Genomic DNA, 19,891 nt, shown 5'->3' with positions numbered 1-19,891 from the left:
CGTTGCTTTCCTCTTTCCGTTGCGTTCTCGCATAAAATTTGAATCGTTCCGCCAACATCAGCGGTGTGGGGTTCAAATGATCCTTCAGGACAGCAACAATATCAGCGAAAGTCTGATCCGCCGGTTTAGCTGGTGATAGAAGATGCTTCAATAGCCCATATGTCTTCGCCCCCATTGCGTTTAATAAGGTGAGAGCTTTATCATCATCTGCTATTTTATTGTCCTCACAATATATCTCGATGCATTCTATGTACGTGGCCCAATCTTCCACCTCGGAATCGAAGTTGTTGATGTTACCATGCTTAGGCATCTTCACTATCTTTTTGAGAAACCACAACGAATTTGTTCGTTACTTTTTTTTTCCAAAAATGGCGGTTTCCCGCGCTTGTCTTCTTCCCCGCCCACTTTCAAAATGGCGGTTTCCCGCTTCTGTCTTCTTCCCCTCCTACTGGCGGCTTCCCACGTTTCTTCCCCTGGCGGGAGGGGTAAGCCTTCCTTCGGGCGACGACCGCTGGCTTTCGGAGTTCGCAGCCTGCGCGCCGGCTTCAGTGCGTTCTTTGTTCCCTTTTCTCGGCAGGGCAACCGGCGCTGGGGACAACCCGTTGACGGCGAACAGTTCCAGCCGCTGGCTGAATCTCCTCAGTCTCCCTCGCTCGGCTCTGTCTCTCCCGCTCGCTCGGGCTCTGTCTCTCCCTCAGCTGCTTCCAATCGCGCCTCCCAGCCCTCTCGCAGTCCGGTCCTTTCCTCCCCCGGCTGCGGCTGAGTTCTCCGCGGTTTCTTATTTTTATTTCTTCCCGCGCCTTACGATCCCGGTCGCAGCGCCTCGCGGCCTCGGTAGCTGCCCGGCCTTTCGCCGGTCGCGGTCGAGCTGTCTCACGACGCTGTTGTGTCTCCCAGCCCGCTTGTAACCCGGTCTCTCACACCGGCTGCGTTCCCGCTGGTAGCCCGGTCGCTCACCCCGGCTGCGTTCCCGCTTGCACCGCGGCTTCCGTGCCCCATGCTGCCCCAGTCTCAGCGCCTCTGGGCCCGACTTCTGTCCGGCTCCTTTCCCCCCCGACCGTGGTCGAGTTCACCGCCCTTCCTCCGTTCTTTTTCCCCTCCCTCCCTTCCATTTCCTGATTTACAGCTATTTCTGGGATGTTACTTGTATCCTCTATAGTGAAGACTGATGCAAAATACCTGTTCAATTCAACTGCCTTCTCCTTATTTTCGATTATTAATTCTCCAGACTCACTTTTTATAGGACCAACACTCACTTTGTCAACTCTTTTCTTTTTTAAATATCTATAGAAACTCTTACTATCTGTTTTTATATTTCTAGCTAGCTTTCTCTCGTACTCTAATTTTTCTCTCATTAATCTTTTAGTTATTCTTTGCTGTTTTTTATATTCTGTCCAATCTTCTGACCTGCCACCCATCTTTGCGCAATTATATGCTTTTTCTTAAAGTTTGATACTCTCTTTAACTTTTTTAGTTAACCACGGATGGTGGGTCCTCTCCTTGGAATTTTTCTTTCTCGTTGGAATGTATATATTCTGTGTATTTTGAAATATCCCCTTAAATGTCAGTCACTGCAACTCTATTGACCTATCCCGTAACCTGATTTGCCAGCTCACTTTAGCTAGCTCTACTTTCATGCCCTCATAATTGCCCTTAGTTAAGTTTAAAATACTAGTCTTGGACCCACTCCTCTCCCTCAAACTGAATGTAAAATTCAATCATATTATGATCGCTGCTACCTAGGGGCGCCTTCACTATGAGGTCATTAATTAATCCTATCTCGTTGCACAATACCAGGTCTAGTATAGCCTGCTCACTGGTTGGCTCCAGAACGTGCTGTTCTAAGAAACTATCCCGAAAACATTCTATGAACTCCTCATCTAGGCTACCTTTGCCCATCTGATTTTTCCAGTCTATAACATTGGAAAGACTGAAACTTGTCTTTGCTCAGTGATAGCACTCTTGCTTCTGAGTCAGAAGGCCGTGGGGACAAGGCTCACTCCAGAGTCAGCACATAATCTAGGCTGGCACTCTAGTGCAGTACTGAGGAAGTGCTGCAGTCGGAAGTGCTGTCTTTCGGATATAACGTCAAACCAAGGTCTGCCTTCTCAGCTGAAAGTATTGCAGCACTATTCAAAGAAGAGCAGGAGAGTTCTTCCACTGCCCTGGCTAACATTCATCCCTCAACTAACACCTAAAACAGATAATCTGGTCATTTATTTCAATGCTGTTTGTGGGACCTTGCTGTGTGCAAATTGGCTGCCACATATCCTACATTACTACAAAAGCAAAAGCTCGAGGAATCTCCTCATCTTTCTATTGGGCACTTTACAGCCTTCCAGACTCAACATTGAGTTCAGCAATTTCAGATCATAACCTCTGCCCCCATTTTGTTCGGACGACAACTGCTGCTGATGATTCTGATATTCCCATTTACACCTCCTCCAGAATCATCTTTTGTTACTTTACTTGTCCCATTACCATCTCCTTTTGCCTTGCACCATCATCCCTTTTGTCATTTAATCTCTCCTGCCTTCCACCTATCACAGACCTTCCCTTTTGTTCTTTCCTCATTCCCCCCTTTCCCTGCCTCGGTACTTGCTTAAAACCTATTACATCTCGAACCTTTTCCAGTTCTGACGAAAGGCCATTGACCTGAAGCATTAACTCTGTTTGTCTCTCAAAAGGTGAAGCCTGACCGGCTGAGTATTTCCAGCATTTTCTGGTTTTATTTCAGATCCTATATTATTACATTGGCTGTGAAGCACTTTAGCACATTCTGAGGTCATGAAAGGTGCTATATAAATGCAAGTTTGTTTTTTCTTTCTCTCTCTCTTTGACCAAGCTGTTAGTCACCACTCCTAATAGCTCCCTCTTTGGTTTGATCTCAGTTTTTCTCTGATTATACTTCTGTGAAGTGCCATGTGTTGTTTTCCTACATTAAAAAGTGCTATTTCTAGAGGGATAGAATTGAAAGGTAGGGAAGTTATGCTAAACCTGTGTAAGGGGTGGTGTGTGTGGTCAGCTTTGCCTCTGACTCCCTGAGCGGTTCGAATCACTCCCATTCCCTTGGTTCTAGACCTGGACTTATTTGTGGGTTGTAATGAACTGAGTTGGTGAAAAGAACTTGGATTTTATTTGAGACAAGAAAAATATACAATACAATAAAATCTTATACACTAAAAGGGGGGAACACTTCGGAATATGCGAGGGAGAATTACAATAGACAAAATACCTTACCCTCCCAACCCCACTATCCTAACTAGGTTGAATTCCAGAGGACCAGGAAATGCTCACCAAACGCAGGAATAGTTTGTGGAGTGGGAAAAACTTGCAGATCTTTGGTTTCTCCCGAGTTGGTTTCTTGTTGGTCACGGTGGCCCAATATTACCTAGTTGTTGGTAATATTGTTGGTTGTTTGTTTCGTGGGGCCCTTGGTTGCTGCGATTCCTTCCGTTCTCCTTCTGTTGTCCTGAGGCTGATGTCTTTCGAATGAGCTGTGCCTCTTTCTGTGTCTGTCCGAACTGTACTGCTGACTTCAATTCACTGACTGCTGTTTCACTGATCGAACCCATCGAACTCATCGAACTGATTTCTTGTGGAGACAGGTCTTTAGTTTATACTAAACGAAGCCTGCTAATCTTGTTAGATTTTGGGCGGGCTCGTTAACTTTAATACATTTAAATTCTCATCGAGTTTCAGGGATGGTCCCATCTATTTTAATTGGCTTTTAACTGGTTTCGGGATTGCCTTGAAATCAGTTTAAACTGTGTAAAGTGTTTTGGAAATCTTTCTGAGTGGTTTTAAACTGTTGTTTGATTGTCCTTTTCCTGCTGGGGCCAGGTTCTCTTTAGTTGACTATTGGCATGTATTGTATTATTCATGTTCTTAATGGCCCTGTGGGTTTTCAGCAGGAACAGTCTTTTTGTGGGCTTATTGTCTTTGTGTAGAATGACTGGGATGGCTCAGAACATTCCCAGACGATCTGGCCTTTCCAATACTCAAACTGCCTGTATTTCGGGGGCCCATCCCACCTCCTTTTGTTGCAGCTTTTTTCCCACAGACCTGAACATGCCTTTTAAACTACCCAATCTTCCTGGGGTTTTGATTTTAGGTCCCCTTTGGCCCAATATTATTTCAAACAGTCCAATATCTCTTCTTTTCTTACTTTGGGGGAATCTGTGTAATTTTGCGAGCCTTACACCTGTATTGAACCTTGGTTAGACCACACTTAGAGTACAGTTCTGGTCGCCATATTATATAAAGGATATAGAGGCACTGGAGAGGGTGCAGAGAAGATTTACAAGGATGATACCAGAAATGCGAGGGTATACATATCAGGAAAGGATGAACAGGCTGGGTCTCTTTTCTCTTGAAAAAAGACTGAGGGGTGACCTAATAGAGGTCTTTAAAATTATGAAAGGTTTTGATAGAGTGGATACAGAGAGAATGTTTCCACTTGTGAGAAAGAGCATAACTAGAGGCCATCAATATAAGATAGTCACCAAGAAATCCAATAGGGAATTCAGAAGAAACTTCTTTACCAAAGAATGGTGAGAATGTGAAACTCGCTACCACAGGGAGTGGTTGAAGTGAATAGTATAGATGCATTTAAGGGGAGGCTGGACAAGCTTATGAGGGAGAAGGGAATAGAGGGTTATGCTGATAGAGTTAGATGAGGAAAGACGGGAGGAGGCTCGAGTGTAGCATAAATGGCGGCATGGACTGGTTGGGCCGAATGGCCTGTTTCTGTGCCCTATATCCTATTGTAATATAAATGCAAGTTGTTGTTCAATACATCTATTGGGAGCAAATTGATACTGTAAGTGTTCTCTATTGCTATTCCTATTATGATTATAATCTGTTTCTTGGTAGAATGAACAGAAAAATTGGAAAGAAATTGAAGTACCCTTTACTTTGAACAATAGGGTTGCCAACTGTGGTTCGATGTATTCCTGGAGCTTTTGTCACATGCCCTCCAACCACCCTGCCCAGTCGAACAACCTTCCCCCCATGTCCAGTATCTACATAACTAACAAACAAAAGGGTTAAAAGAAAATGAAAAGAAACGCACAATTTATTTTAAGGTCTTTATGATTTTTCCCCAGGGTTGCTGCAACAGGAAATTAATCTTTAATTCCTGAACAATCCAGGAGGGAGTTCCAGTGACGTGCAAGACTCTGCAAAAGCTATTATGTTACTGTTACACTTAGTTGACTGTAATCTGTATATATGTGAATAAAATAAAGTGAACAAAGCTTCTAATGCACATCTCAGTAAGGACAGAGTACAGTAGCACTCATGGAGTCCATCTGCAGAGAGACCTTTTGCATGAGGGAGTAGCAGATGTAAGCGGTGCCTGATTAGTTTGGAGTAAATGGAACAGGTTTGGATGTGGACTACAAATCCCAGCAACCTTTGTTGGCAGTTTGCTTTTCCGGTTCCTGGCACTGGGAGTTTCGAGACTGAAATTGATCAGGATTCTCTGTTATCCTAGGTACTGTCGATGGTGTGTGTTTACAGAGAGTGGTAACCCGTCCAAAGATCGGCAACCTGAGCAGATACGGAACTTTTTGGGGGGCTTGTGTAAATACTGACGCTTGTTTATTCCACAGACAGGTCGAGGACAACGCTCTTCACAGATTCCACCTACCTGTGTGCGTCAGAACTCTTTCCATCTGCCTGGAGCCGAAGTCTAGCGCTAGAAATGGCCAGTTCAGAGGTAAGATGTTTTCCTCAACTTTTTAATTCAAGAGGAAAGCCTTCAGTTTTATTTTTTGGGGGGATTGTCCAGTGTTTCCTCCTATTGTGATTTCCCCTTTGCCCTTTTTTTCCTGCCCTGCCAATCTCCTCCTCCTCCTCCTCCTCTGAGGGGCTGACTCGGGAGGTGCGGGTACGTGGACAGTAGCAGCAGTTCCCCCGCCAGCCATTCATTCTTCATGCAGAAGCGCGGGCATTGAATGTTGGAAGGCTGTTTCACCTTGAAAAGCATCACAATTCAGCAAGATCTTACCCTCATTTTGCATTCTGTGTAGTATTGCATTATTGCCCATTGTTGCAGCAGACACGCGTAACTCGGTGAAAACTTTCCTGTACTAGAATGCTACAGAACTAGAAGTTAATGGATATTTCACAAGAGAAGAGAGATGCTCTAGTTTCTGTTTTCTTGGTTTTACTCTTGGCATCTACTTCCTTATTCTCAGCTCTTCCTCTCCGCTCTCCCATGAGTGTTGACATCTTTTGCTTAAGCTAGTGGCATATTTACCCTTAAACATCCTGATTTGCCCGAATGTTTCTGACTTGGGGTTAAAAAAAATTCTAAATGAATGTGGATGCTGTTATTGTGCTCAATTCTTCTGTGTTCAGTGCCTATATCCTGCCCTCTTCCCCTCTATTCAAGGATGTGAATTTGTCATAAATTTAGCAATTAAAGGAGGCTGTGTTGGGTAATGGAGGATATTCCACTGTGTTGCAATGCACGTTATTTTTCATAGGTTGACCAAGAAGTTACATGTGTTACAAAAGCAAAATACTGCGGATGCTGGAAATCTGAAATAAAATCTAGAAATGCTCAGCAGGTCAGGCTGCATCTGTGGAGAGAGAAACAGAGTTAACGTTTTGGGTCAATGACCCTTCGTCAGAATTGGAAAAAGTTAGAGATGAAACAGATTTTTAAGCAAGGGCAGGGAAAAGGGGGAGGGGAGGAAAGAACAAAAGGGAAGGTCTGTGATAGGATGGAAGGCAGGAGAGATTAAAATACAAAAGGGATGATGGTGCAAGGCAAAAGGAGTTTGTAATGGGACAAGAAACAAAAAATGAGCCATGATGAGGTGTAAATGGGAATGGCAGAATCAACAACAGCTGCCATGTAAAACAAAAATAGGGGCCGAGGTTGTGATCTGAAATTGTTGAACTCCATGTTGAGTCCAGAAGGCTGTAAAATACCTAATCGAAAGATGAGTTGCTGTTCCTCGAGCTTACGTAGAGCTTCGTTGGAACAGTGCAAGAGGTTGAGGACAGAGAGGTCACAGTGGGAGTGGAGCGGAGAATTAAAGTGACAGGCGACCGGAAGCTCAGGGTCACGCTTGTGGACTGAACGGAGGTGTTCCGCAAAGCGGTCACCCAATCTGTGTTTGATCTCCCCAATGTAGAGGAGACCACATCGGGAGCAGCGAATACAGTATACTAAATTGCAAGAAGTACAAGTAAATCGCTGTTTCACCTGGAAGAGGTGTTCGGGGCCCTGAAGAGTGGGAAGGGAGGAGGTCAAAGGGCAGGTGTTGCATCTCCTGCACTTGCACGGGAAGAGGTGTTGGGGATGATTGAGGAGTGGACCAGGGTGTCGCGGAGGGAGAGGTCCCTTCGGAATGCTGAAAGGGGAGGGGAGGGGAAGATGTGTTTTGTGGTGGGATCACGCTGGAGATGGCGGAGGATGATACGTTGAATGTGGCTGGTGGGGTGAAAGTTGAATGTGGCTGGTGGGGTGAAAGGTGAGGACAAGGGGAATCCTATTGTGGTTCTGGGAGGGAGGGGAAGGGGTGAGAGCAGGAGTGCGGGAAATAGAATGGACACGAACAAGGGCCATGTCAACCACGGTAGAGGGTAATCCTCGGTTGAGGAAAAAGGAAGACATATCAGAAGCACTAGTATGGAAGGTGGCATCGTTGGAGCAGATGCGACGGAGACGGAGAAAGTGGGAGAATGCAATAGAGTCCTTACAGGAAGCGGGGTGGAGGAAGTGTAGTCCAGGTAGCTGTGGAAATCAGTGGGCTTAAAGTGGATGTTTATTGATAGCCTATCCCCAGAAATGGAAGTCAGGGAAGGGAAGGGAAGAGTTGGAGATGGACCATGTGGAGGTGAGGGAAGGGTGGAAGCAAAGTGAATGAAATTTTCTAGTTCAGGGCGAAAGCAGGAAACGGCACCGATACAGTCATCAATATACCAGAAAAAGAGGTGAGGGAGGGGACCTGAGTAGGACTGGAACAAAGAATGTTCCACATATCCCATGAAAAGGCAGGCATAGCTAAACATAGAAACATAGAAGATAGGAGCAGGAGTAGGCCATTCGGCCCCTCGAGCCTGCTCCGCCATTCAATGAGATCATGGCTGATATCCAAATTCAGTACCCTGTCCCTGCCTTCTCCCCATATCCCTTGATCCCTTTCACCTTAGAAATATATCCAACTCCTTCTTGAATATATTTAATGAATAGCTAGGACCCATGCGGATTCCCATAGCAACACCTTTAATTTGGAGGAAGTGAGTGGTGTCAAAAAAGTTGTTCAATGTGAGAACAAGTTCAGCCAGGCGGAGGAGGGTGGTGGTGGATGGGGACTGCTTGGGCCTCTGTTCAAGGAAGAAGTGGAACACCCTCAGGCCGTCCTGGTGGGGGATGGAGGTGTAGAGGGATTGGACGTCCATAGTGAAAAGGAGATGGTTGGGGCCAGGAAACTGGAAACTGCTAAAGTGGCGGAGGGCATCTGAAGAGTCGCGGATGTCGGGGGAAAGAGACTGGACAAGAAGAGTCGCAATAGGAAGAAATCAGTTCTATGGGGCAAGAACAGGCTGAAACGATGGGTCTACCAGGGCAGTCCTGTTTGTGGATCTTGGGAAGGAGGTAGAAGTGGGCTGTGCGGGGTTGGGGAACTATGAGTTTGGCAGTCTTGGGGGGAAGATCTCCAGAGGAGATGAGGTCAGTGACAGTCTTGGAAACGATGGCTTGATGTTCGGTTGTGGGGTCATGGTCCAGGGGAAGGTAGGAGGAGGCGTCGGAGAGTTAGCGTTCAGCCTCCGCAAGGAAGAGGCCGGTTACATGTGTTGCTGAGCTGGCTGAACCTGCCAATCTAACAAGGTTGTTTGGGGCCATGGGATAGTATAAGAAAATAAAAGCATCAGCAGTCTAACTTCAAGTATTTATTGATCATGTGCTGGTAGCAGTCCTTGCCCTGATATACCCTGTGCATGTTAGACAAGTACAGTTCTGTTGGACTTAATTGCATCTCAACTCTCTCTAGTTTTCCATTGTATATAATGCATATATTTAAGGGGAAGTGTTATCTGTTGTATTGTTGCACAATGCTAAATTTTACAAAGGAAGATGTCTGTTCCCCTTGTTTCCTTGGAACTCTTGGTTAGAGGCAGCCTAGTAGACTCTTTGTTTAAAATTTACCTCACAACATTGAGGAATTCTTTTCCCAACCCATTGCCTGCATTTATGCTGTAACATGAATGGGAGTTTTACACACAATCTCTGCTTTCAGGCTGACTCCACATGATGGTTCTAAAGCATAAAACAAGGTTACTGAGAGTAACTAGAAGATTTAGAGATTCATCTTTATAATTGGGATTTTGGGACAAAACTTAAGCCAAACTTTAATATGTCACATTAACTAACTTACTGTTCATGCTTCAACAATGACTGACTGGGTAGATGCATTTCTTGGTGTGGTACTGGGCTGTATAGACCAGGTAAGTATTGAATGTTTTGCAAGTCAAACTTTCTAATAAATGCTAATGATTTCATATCCTCTAGGGTGCTAAACTATGGGGTGGAAGATTTGTAGGAAACATAGATCCAATTATGGAGAAGTTTAATGCCTCCATATCTTATGATAAACGAATGTGGGATGCAGATATTAAAGGAAGCAAGGCCTATGCCAAGGCTTTAGAGAAAGCAGGACTGGTAACAAAAGCTGAATTGGATCAAATTCTAAATGGAATGGACAAGGTAAGAACCTTTGCAATGAACTGGCTTAACTAATGAGGTCTTCGGTCTTTAATTCAACTGTAGTCTGTACACCAGTAAGTTACTGGAGTTTTGTGTAAAATAAAACTGCTCAAGGATTGAGTTGAATATAATTCCACCTTTTGAGTTCAGATGGAATTTGTAGGCTGGCGGTTTCTGCTTGTGCTCTGGACAGCCTGTAGTTTTTTTCCCCTCCATTTATTTCAGTGGAGAGCAAAATCCTGGGCTGGTGAGCACACAAGTGGACAATCCCATCTCCAAGCTCAACTTTTTCAATTCAATTTCAAATGAGCCTCAAGTTACAACAGTTGTCTCGCCCCCTGATACCCATTCAACATGTTATGGTCTTGAGCATAATCTCACCAGACCAGGTCCCATTCAGAGGGCTTTGTTCTTGAGCAATGCCATGGGAAATCAATTCACTTAAAAATATTGGATGCAGTAAGCAGGTCTCGCAGTTCAAGCTTTTCCTCCACTTTTCCTGTTTCAGTCATACAGCCTGATTCAGTAGACACATTCTCTTACTAGGTCTGATGAAAAATCTTGATATTTGGTTTCATTAAGTTTGAGTCACTAGTCCAAAAGGAAGTTCTGATCATTCTTTTGTGCATTATTGTCAATGTTTGCTATTTTTCATCCTTGAGAGTTCCTGGTTTACACATGGTTACTCTGTTGCTTTTGATTCTTATCCTACTCACAGTTGGTGAATATTCTTTTGTTCTGAGTCCTTTGTGGTTTTGAATATTTTCTTTGCTAATCTTGGTGTACTGGCATGTTGAGGTTACCCGGTGCTGTGAATTTTGGCAGACTAGTTAAGTGCTAGTCCAGTCATTGAGGTGAGTAGGTATAAAATCCTAGAATCATACAGCACAGAAAGAGGCCATTCAGCCATGGTGCCTGTGCCGGCTCTTTGAAAGAGCTATCCAATTAGTCCCACTCCCCCGCTCTTTCCCCTTAGCCTTGATTGTTTTATTTTTACCTTTTTCAAGCATATATCCAATTCCTTTTTGAAAGTTATTATTGAATCTGCTTCCACCACCCTTACAGTCAGTGCATTCCAGATCATCATACCTCCCTGCATTTTAAAAAAAAAAGTCTGCTCATCTTCCCTCTGGTTTTTTTTGCCAATTATCTTAAATCGGTGTCCTCTGGTTACTAACCCACCTGCTAGTGGAAACAGCTTCTCATTTAATCTATCAAAACCCTTCATAGTTTTGAACACCACTATCAAATCTCCCCTTAACCTTCTCTGTTCTAAGGAGAACAATCCCAGCTTGTGTTGTGTGAATCAGTTAAGTATACATGTTGCAGAACTAGAAGTGCAGTACTTGTTTTCCTTTTAAAAACTAATGTTTCTGAAAGCTGGTCTCCATAATTTTACTGGGGGAAATGGGATTGTTTTTGTACAAATGATACTTCATGAGCTGTGAGATTCAGTGCTAAAAGGTTTTGTTTTCAAACTGTTAGATTTATGAAGAATGGGCAAATGGAACTTTCCAGATTAAAGAAGGAGACGAGGACATTCATACAGCCCATGAGCGGAGACTAAAGGTAGGGGTGGCCACTAAATATATCTTCCCCAAAACTCAAGGATCCTTTTGAAGAATAATACAGTAACTGGAAATGATCGGGAATATCCGGATATAGGTATGGAAATGCAATTTGAATTTTTTTTTTTATTCGCTTATGGGATCTGGGCGTCGCTGGCAAGGCCAGCATTTATTGCCCATCCCTAGTTGCCCTTGAGAAGGTGGTGCTGAGCCGCGTTCTTGAACCGCTGCAGTCCGTGTGGTGAAGGTACTCCCACAGTGCTGTTAGGGAGGGAGTTCCAGGATTTTGACCCAGCGACGATGAAGGAACAGCGATATACTTCCAAGTCTGGATGGTGTGTGACTTGGAGGTGGTGGTGTTCCCATGCGCCTGCTGCCCTTGTCCTTCTAGGTGGAAGAGGTCGCGGGTTTGGGAGGTGCTGTCGAAGAAGCTTTGGTGAATTGCTGCAGTGCATCTTGTATATGGTACACACTGCAGCCACGGTACGCCAGTGGTGGAGGGAGTGAATGTTTAAGATGGTGGATGGGGTGCCAATCAAATGGGCTGCTTTGTCCTGGATGGTGTCGAGCTTCTTGAGTGTTGTTGGAGCTGCACTCATCCAGGCAAGTGGAGAGTATTCCATCACACTCCTTACTTGTGCCTTGTAGATGGTGGAAAGGCTTTGGGGAGTCAGGAGGTGAGACACTCGCCGCAGAATACCTAGCCTCTGACCTGCTCTTGTTGCCACAGTATTTATGTGGCTGGTCCAGTTAAGTTTCTGGTCAATAGTACTACCCAGATTACTTCCACCACTGTCAAGATTCTATCTGGTCCAAGGTCCATAGCAATTGACATTATTGTGTTAGTGACCGCCTTTTTTGTACATGTGGTTTGATACTAATTCATCTTATTTTTCAAAGCTCATGTGCACAGCAAGGAATACGAGCAGGAAAAATTAGAGTTGAAACATCTGGGCCAGTCTCAATGACAAGTTATTGATTGGCATATTAGTTGCTACATAGGTCAACAAATCTGTCACCAAGTATAATAATCATTAATTATTTCTAAGAGTAGCTGGTGGTGGTTAACATTGCTTCTGTTAACCCTGGGTTTTAGGCCAGGGATAAATCCTGACGAGCTATACTTGCTCATTCTCTTTTTTTTTAATGCTAAAGTCCCCAAGGAAACCTCTTGTCAAGAATTATTTCTAAACGCTGAATTTATTTTAAACTATGTTGATTAGCAAAGTGGGAATGTGCTCTAAGTTATTTCATTTAGTTTGTTGTGCTGTGAATGGGTTTGGTTCCTATGCTTTATAAATGAGCTTGTGTATAATGTTACTGTTAACTAACCTTAAGAATTAAATGAGTTCTATGATTTAATGGAAGCTTACAGTTATTAATCAAGCTCATTGTGGAATTGGCTCATATTCCATCATTAATTTTTTAGCCGAGTAACTACCTCCATTTAGTTACCTTTACTGTTATTCAACAACACCTTGGCCTAGAAATTCGGTTGGTTGCGCCAGCGATTAGCGCCTAAAGAGCCCGAGATTTGGGGCGTTACCCAATTTTCGGACGTGCGCAGTGATCCTAGCGCATCCTGCCATATTGAGTAGCCTGTTAGCGCTGGTGCTAAGTCTTTGCGCCCGCTCGCGGGCGCAGCCAGATAATGACGTCATTTCATTGTGCAACGCCTTTTTGCCGCCCCGTACCGTAAATTCAGTGGCGCCCCCCTCCATTCCGCCTGGCGCTATTAGTGACAGTTGGATGGAACGTTACCAGGTCCTTCTCGGACTCGGGGGGCACTCTTGAAAGGGGACAGCACTAGTATAAAAGCGGCAGCCATTTGGCCTGGCCATACTGCTCGCTGCTGGAGAGAGTTGCAGACCTTCAGTTACACAGACTTGTTCTCATTGAGCCAGAGGAGCCTTGGGACCTTCAGCCCTGTCCAGAACAGCTGGATCCAGAAAGCTGACTGCATCTTACTCGTTGGCCAGAATAATGGGAGCTGCTTTGGAGGGGAACGTCATCCTGGCTGAACAACTGGCAAGGGCACAGAGACGGAGGGAGAGAGGGCCGGGATTGGCCAGAAGGAGGAGGGCCAATGGACGTCGCCAAATCCAACCATACGCTGCCAGGGTTTTCAGGCAGCAGGTCTCCTACCTTACCATGTCGGAGGAGCAGTGTCTGCGAAGGCTCAGATTTGGTATGGATGTTGTCACTGAACTGTGCCACCTGCTTGCTGAGGATCTGCAGCCGCGGATACGGTGCAGGACCTCTGTCGGTGGCCGTGAAAGTCACTGTTGCGCTCAACTTTTACGCCAGCGGATCGTTTCAGGCAGCAGCTGGGGACATATCAAATATCTCTCAATTTGCGGTGCATTGCTGCATCTGGCAAGTGACAGCTGCCCTCTACAAAAGGAGGCGCGATTTAATCACCTCCCCTGTGACCCTGGAGAAGCAGGGGGAGCGCGCACAGGGCTTCACGGCTATTGCGGACTTCCCCATGGTGCAGGGGGCCATTGATTGCACACACGTGGCTTTGCGGGCGCCATTACAGAATCCGGAGGAGTTCCGTAACCGAAAGGGGTTCCACTCCCTTAATGTGCAGCTGGTCTATGATCACCGGCAGATGATCATGGCAGTGAATGCACAATTCCCTGGCAGCAGCCATGACGCATTCATCCTGCGGCAGACCTCAGTGGCTAACCTTTTTGAGGCCCCAGCTCACCCACGAGGCTGGCTTCTGGGCGACAAGGGCTATCCTCTCTGCCCATGGCTCATGACCCCGCTCCGTTTGCCCAGCACCCCGGCAGAAGAGCATTACAACAACAGCCATCAGGCCACCAGGAACATTGTGGAGCACACAATTGGTGTGCTGAAGCAGCGTTTCCGTTGTCTAGACCATTCGGGGGGCGCCCTACAGTACTCGCCGGAGCATGTGGCGCGCATCGTTGTTATCTGCTGCATGCTCCACAACCTGACCATTCGACGCACCCAGCCAATGCCAGCCGACCCACAAGGTCCAGCAGAGCAGGCGGACGAGGAGGAGGAGCATGCGGGCGAGGAGGATCAGGAGGAAGATGGGAGGGCTCCAGAAACTGGAAGGGCCGTTCGTCAGAGGCTCATAAGGACTCGGCTCTAAGCCCCTCGGATGGAATGGTGGCTGTGAATCGAACAACGCCCTCCGGATCGCTGTAAGCCTATGAAGGCCTCGATGATTGTAAATAGTGTACAGCTCGATTGTAAATAAAAAGTTTTCTTTATTTTCAAACAAGTGCTTCCTTCCAGCATGACAACGTAATGGTACCAGAAATCATAACTAACAAACTAACAGATAACTGTCTGGCAACCCGGCGAAACTAACCAAACCATAACAAACAAACACAGCAGGTGTGGACGGCCTTAAATCCGGAAAAAGAGACGTCTTAGCACCTCCCTCTACTGGTGACCCCTTGATGGAAACTGACTCCTCTTACGAGGTCGGCCCCTTCCCTCCCTGCAGCTCCTCCGTAATTGGACCCCAGTGGCTGCATCAAGGCTGGGGGACGCCTGCTGAGTGTCTGGAAGCGCTGAAGCCCCTGTGGGACGGCCTGGACGACCTCTGGGCTTGGAGGTCCCGCAAGCAGGCTGCTCCAACTGGGCATGTCTGCTAGCAGTCTGCCGCGCAGGTGGTGGCAGCTGCTCTGCTGACGTTCCAGCGGTGGCATCAGGACTGCTCACATGCAGAGAGAGGACACCTGTACCGCGGTCGGCCGAAACACTAGCACTCTGACGGGCCCGCACAGGATCATACGCCACAATCAACTGCTCCACAGATTCATGGCATGCTGTGGTGCTGCAAGGGCCTGGGGTGATCCTGCCTGATGCAGCTAGGGTGGCAGCAGAGAGTGTTCGCATGGCCTCAATTTGCGTGTGGACGAGGCCAGCAAGTGACTGCGTGGCAGCAGTGAGGACCTGCGTGGCAGGTGCCACTGCTTCGGATAAGCCATGGACAGTCCTTTCCACTGCTGCTTCGGACAAGGCCGGAACACTCCTTTCCACTGCCTCGGACAAGGCATGGACAGACGTTTCCACTGCATCGGACAAGCCCTGGACAGACCTTTCCATTGCTGGGCCGAAGTCCTGGACAGACCTTTCCATTGCTGGGCCGAAGCCCTGGACAGTCCTTTCCATTGCTGCCCCAAAGTCCAGCACACTCTTTGCCAGTGTGTTGATCGACTCAGGCATCCTCCCCACTGCAGCCATCAGCTCAGTGTGCCTGAGCCGGGCCTGGGCGCTCATCTCGGCAAGGTTACGCACCTCCTCTGCACTCTGTGCAGCAGTCATGGTGGCCTGCCTCGCCCTCCGGGGAGATGGCCCCCGAGCGTCCCTACCCCCCGCGCGTTGCTGCAGGCCGCAGGTTCCTGCAACTGGCTCCTCATCAGAGCCCCCCCCCGCCCCCCCCCCCCCCCCCCACCTCCCCTCAAGGGAACTACTATCCCCAGTCTCCAGATGTGGTGGCTCCCCTGAGGCTGGCACGGATGGTCCGGCTTCCTCCTGGTCGTCGCCTCCGGAGGCACTGGCACTGGCAGCTTGAGGGGCCGGCTCCCGAGCTGGTGATGCAGCATCTGAAAGCAGGGAGGTTGAAGAGTGGCTTTAGCAAAAGGACAGTTTGGCAGCAAGGGATGCAACAGTGCGGCAATGCTATGACATGGGTCCACATTGAGAAGGCATGCTGGCGGGGGAAACAACTGGAAGGTGACAGCTGTAATAGTAGAGAACCTCACCATCGCTGTGGACAATGGGGTCAGCAGCTGCAGTGGTGACAGGACCACTCGGGCGTCCTCCCACAATCTGGTGGACTCTCTCCTCGAGATCCGTCAGAGGCTCCAGTTGAGGACGGCCTCCTCCGGTGCGAAGCTGCTCCTTGCGGTTTCTCGCCAGCTTGGCCTGCAGGGCAAAGGATGGGAAGTGATGTTACATGATGCCCTGGGTTATCATCTCATGCCCCCCATGGTGGACCAGCCCTTACATGATGCCCTGAGTCAAATATGCATGTGTGTGACCAGAAAGGGCCATGGGTGCTTGCTGACAGATGGCCAGTGGGGCATAGCACACCCTGTAGCCATAAAGTCAGGTGCTAATGGAGGGATGCATAAGTTTACATTAACTCCACTCACCCTCACGACCCGAGTGAGGTCGTTGAATTTCTTCCTGCACTGCACAGGGCTCCTGGTCGCCATGCTGCTGGAGTTGACCCTCTGAGAAACATCCCTCCAAGCTCGTTGGTAGTCCTTATGATTAGGCCTCCTGCCATTGTCGGGGTAGAGGACATCTCACCGGCGCTCCACTGCAGCCACCAATTCCTCCAGAGACTCATTGGTGAAGCGCTCTGCTCTCTGCCTCACCCTCTCCATCTGCTCCAAGTTTTTTGCGCCAGAGAAGCGGGCAGGAATTTGGACATGAGTCTAGGTTCGGATCGGTCATGGCCCTGTGGGTAGCGGAGTGGGCCCAGGGGCCGTGTAGCCTGATCCTGCTCCTGTTTCATGTGTCTAATTCTGTTAGATTCAGGAGATAGTCCTGTGATAGTGGATTGGCGGTTAGGATCAGATCAGCCATGATCTTATTGAATGGCGGAGCAGGCTCGAGGGGCCGATTGGCCTACTCCTGCTCCTATTTCTTATGTAGAAGGGCCTGCGGCAATTTGCAGGCCTACAAGGCGCAGAGTGTGGATGCTGGAGCTGCCTGACCCACCCCTTTAAGAGCTGGCTGGCGCCTGGAGGTCTCGTGGTCATGGGTAATTGAGAGCACCTGCGCTGCGGCTGGACGCCCCGATATTGGGTTGCGCCGGCATGTTAGCGCCTTAGGTGCCCCGTGTAATGCCTGAACTCGCGCCTCAATCACCTTTGGGGCGCTGCAACCCAATATCGCACGAGGTGTCGATAAGTTGCGTCTGGCTATAAAATTTGCGCTCCGCTAATTCTAACGCCCCAAGCGGGGCTATACCCAATTTCTAGGCCCTTGTGTTTAATAAGGTGCCTTTAGTATAGGGAAACCTCCCAAAGGGAGGGTGGGGCAGACATTGAACAGCTGTTGGAGGAAGAGTTAGGGGAGGGGACCAAAGAATTAGATTTTTGAGGAAGATTTTTAAAGATGGAACGACCTGTAGCAAAGCTGAGGGGGTTGGGGATTCCAGAAAGCAGGAGTGTGATGACTGAACACTCTGTCATTGATGGTGCAGCAGAGGAATGAGGGGTACTCAGAAGAGCAGAGGTCACTGGAAATCCACCAGGCACAGCAAGTCTGTTTGATTCCAGCCCCCTTTTCTCTGCTTCCCATCTTGATTCGAAAACTGGAAAAGGCGGAGGGGGAAGATTTTAGTTAAGTCTGTGCCAAGTAGAACATATGTACACACTTACTAGTGCACGTGATTAGTTGGAGAAAATTGTATTTTTTTTAACTATGCTTGTTGTAAGAGGTTACAAGACCACATATGGAACAAGAAAAACAGGCTTTCTTGTAATAGGATAGATTTTCCTCTATGGGCTCCCGGTAGTGCATCTGCGGTGTGCTGCACCTGTAAGGAAGCAGCTGCCTACTTTTTTCCTCCTTTCGGTTACTTGCAAGGCCCAGCCAGATTCCAGGCACAAGTCTGCTTCCTGGCTCAGCTGTAAACCTAAAAATTTGGAAGGAAATCTGAACATGGCTTCGGGGCTGGATTGCCAATAATTGGGCCTTCTGGCGACTAACTGAGATCAACAGCCAGAAATCCCTTGGTGCTAAAATGGACGTTGGAGAATTAAAAAATCATTAGGTGCCTCCAAGGTTCTCATGAGCACCCCAGCACTGGACCACCCAGTGAGCAGATTCCAAGGTAAATAAGGCAGGGCAGCTGGGAATCCCTCTCGTCAGTAAAATTGCTATGCTGGGTCTGTGCAGACAGTAGGGGAAGACCTAGTTTCACATCTGGGGAAGCTCCAGCAAATCCCTGGGCAGCGTAAAAGGGGCGGAGACCTTCTTTACCGAGTCTCTGCCCCTTTTTCCTTCTCCCTACACCTGCAGAATGTCAATTTCCCCAGGCAAAAGGCAGAAGAAAACCGATCCTTTTTAAGAAGCCTCATTACCACCTCTGGAGGAAGTAAAAAAAAGCAGACATTAACATTACAGCGTTACCTATTGATTTCAGTGAATTTGGGCGTAATTGAAAGTATTTGAAATAGATATAGTAAAGAAAGTCTTGTGTGTAGCATGAACTTAATCTAATGTCCCATCAGATTTTGTTGATAACACCCTTATAAGATCACATTTCCTCTCACTCACAATGAGCAACACCAGGGGAGATCTTCTAGTGTCTATGTAAAGATGTGGTTGGTATCGGACACACTGGCAGATCTCCAGTGCTACTATCTATATGTGTATAGAACTAAAGTTAGCAGAAATGATTAACTACAGCTGTGGGTATTCTAATAAAACATTCTGTGCAATTTACTTTTTATTTCAGGAGCTGATCGGAGAAGCTGGAGGGAAATTACATACTGGTCGAAGCAGGAATGATCAGGTAAATTGGATTCACGTTCGAATCATAAAATCTTACAGCGCGCAAGGAGGCCATTCGGCCCATTGTGCCTGTCTGTGTGGGCTCTTTGAAAGAGCTGTCCAATTAGTTCCACTCCCCCGTTCTTTTCTCAACCATTCCAGATTATAGTGATTTGAGATATATGGGGGGAGTTTTCCCAACCCTGGGGAGGCAGGACTGCCGAAAAATGGCAGAAACTGGGAGTGGGTACCGAACCTGCTCCTAACCCGCCTCCATGCCATCTTCCCAGGAGGCGGGTCCCCAACTCGCGCAGGGACCCATCTCCACGAGGCAGGAAGGGGATTAGAGCCAATTAGCTGCCTTTTACCAGGTAGTTAACGGGCAGTTTTGAGGCTTATCCCCATTTTACCCCTGCAAGTGCGGGCTTCCTGACGGCTGCGAACCTCGCCAGGGTCAGTGAGGCGAGCAGTGGGTCTGTGGGGGTGAGGGGGATCAAAAAGTCCGCTGTAGAGGTGAGTGATGGGTGTAAGTGTGGAGAGGTAAGTATGAGAGGTGAGTGTAAAGTGTGGGAAAAAGTTTCCTTACCTTTGTTTCTTTCTGCAGGCTTCAACCCTTGGAGATCTGGAGGTGCCTCATCTCAATGGTAGAGATGACAGAATGGCTGCTGCATTCTCAGATGCAACAGCCACCTGATTTCTGCTGAGGAAAGAGGTATTGGTGAGCCTTCAGTGCAAGGGCTCACCTTAGATCAGAGATTGTCAGTGTTTGACAGCTTCTCAAAAATTTTCAACAGATGAAACGTCCTACGCTGACGTCCTCTGTCACCGGCTTTCCCTTATTTGGCTGGCTAAGCCCACAGGGCGGGCTTTACAAGGTCAATCAAGGGAAAATAGCGTGGGTTGGCCAGACGTCATTGGGGGCAGGACTGAAACCCGACAACCAGCTGTCCCGCCCCCAACGCTCCCCCATTGACAAAATCCAGCCCGTAGTCTCGTCATTTCCACCCCCGCCTCTCTTTTTTGCTAATTATCTTTAAATCTGTGTCCTCTGGTTACTGATCCACACACCAGTGGAAACATTTTTTCCTTATTTGCT

At 47.5% G+C, this 19,891-nt stretch overlaps 1 protein-coding gene across 5 annotated transcripts in view; it reads left to right on the top strand.

Annotated features, from left to right (window-relative positions):
* asl (argininosuccinate lyase) overlaps positions 1 to 19,891 on the top strand; it is a 50,056-nt gene that overhangs the window by 9,476 nt on the left and 20,689 nt on the right. The window contains exons 1-5 of one of the 5 annotated variants that reach the window (XM_085964492.1): positions 5,390 to 5,497; positions 5,616 to 5,722; positions 9,533 to 9,727; positions 11,213 to 11,296; positions 18,761 to 18,817. In XM_085964492.1, coding sequence (XP_085820618.1) covers positions 5,708 to 5,722; positions 9,533 to 9,727; positions 11,213 to 11,296; positions 18,761 to 18,817 — 351 coding nt within the window. In that variant the 5' untranslated portion in view covers positions 5,390 to 5,497; positions 5,616 to 5,707. Of the gene's footprint in view, positions 1 to 5,389; positions 5,510 to 5,615; positions 5,723 to 9,532; positions 9,728 to 11,212; positions 11,297 to 18,760; positions 18,818 to 19,891 lie in introns of those variants that run through there. The other 4 variants (XM_085964495.1, XM_085964493.1, XM_085964494.1 and 1 more) reach the window with 4 other exon arrangements.

The sequence above is a fragment of the Somniosus microcephalus genome, chromosome 22 (genome assembly GCF_052327205.1).
Source record: "Somniosus microcephalus isolate GS21.2 chromosome 22, FLI_Smic_1.0, whole genome shotgun sequence".
NCBI lineage: Eukaryota > Metazoa > Chordata > Chondrichthyes > Squaliformes > Somniosidae > Somniosus > Somniosus microcephalus.
This window is presented reverse-complemented; position numbering and strand designations above follow the sequence as displayed.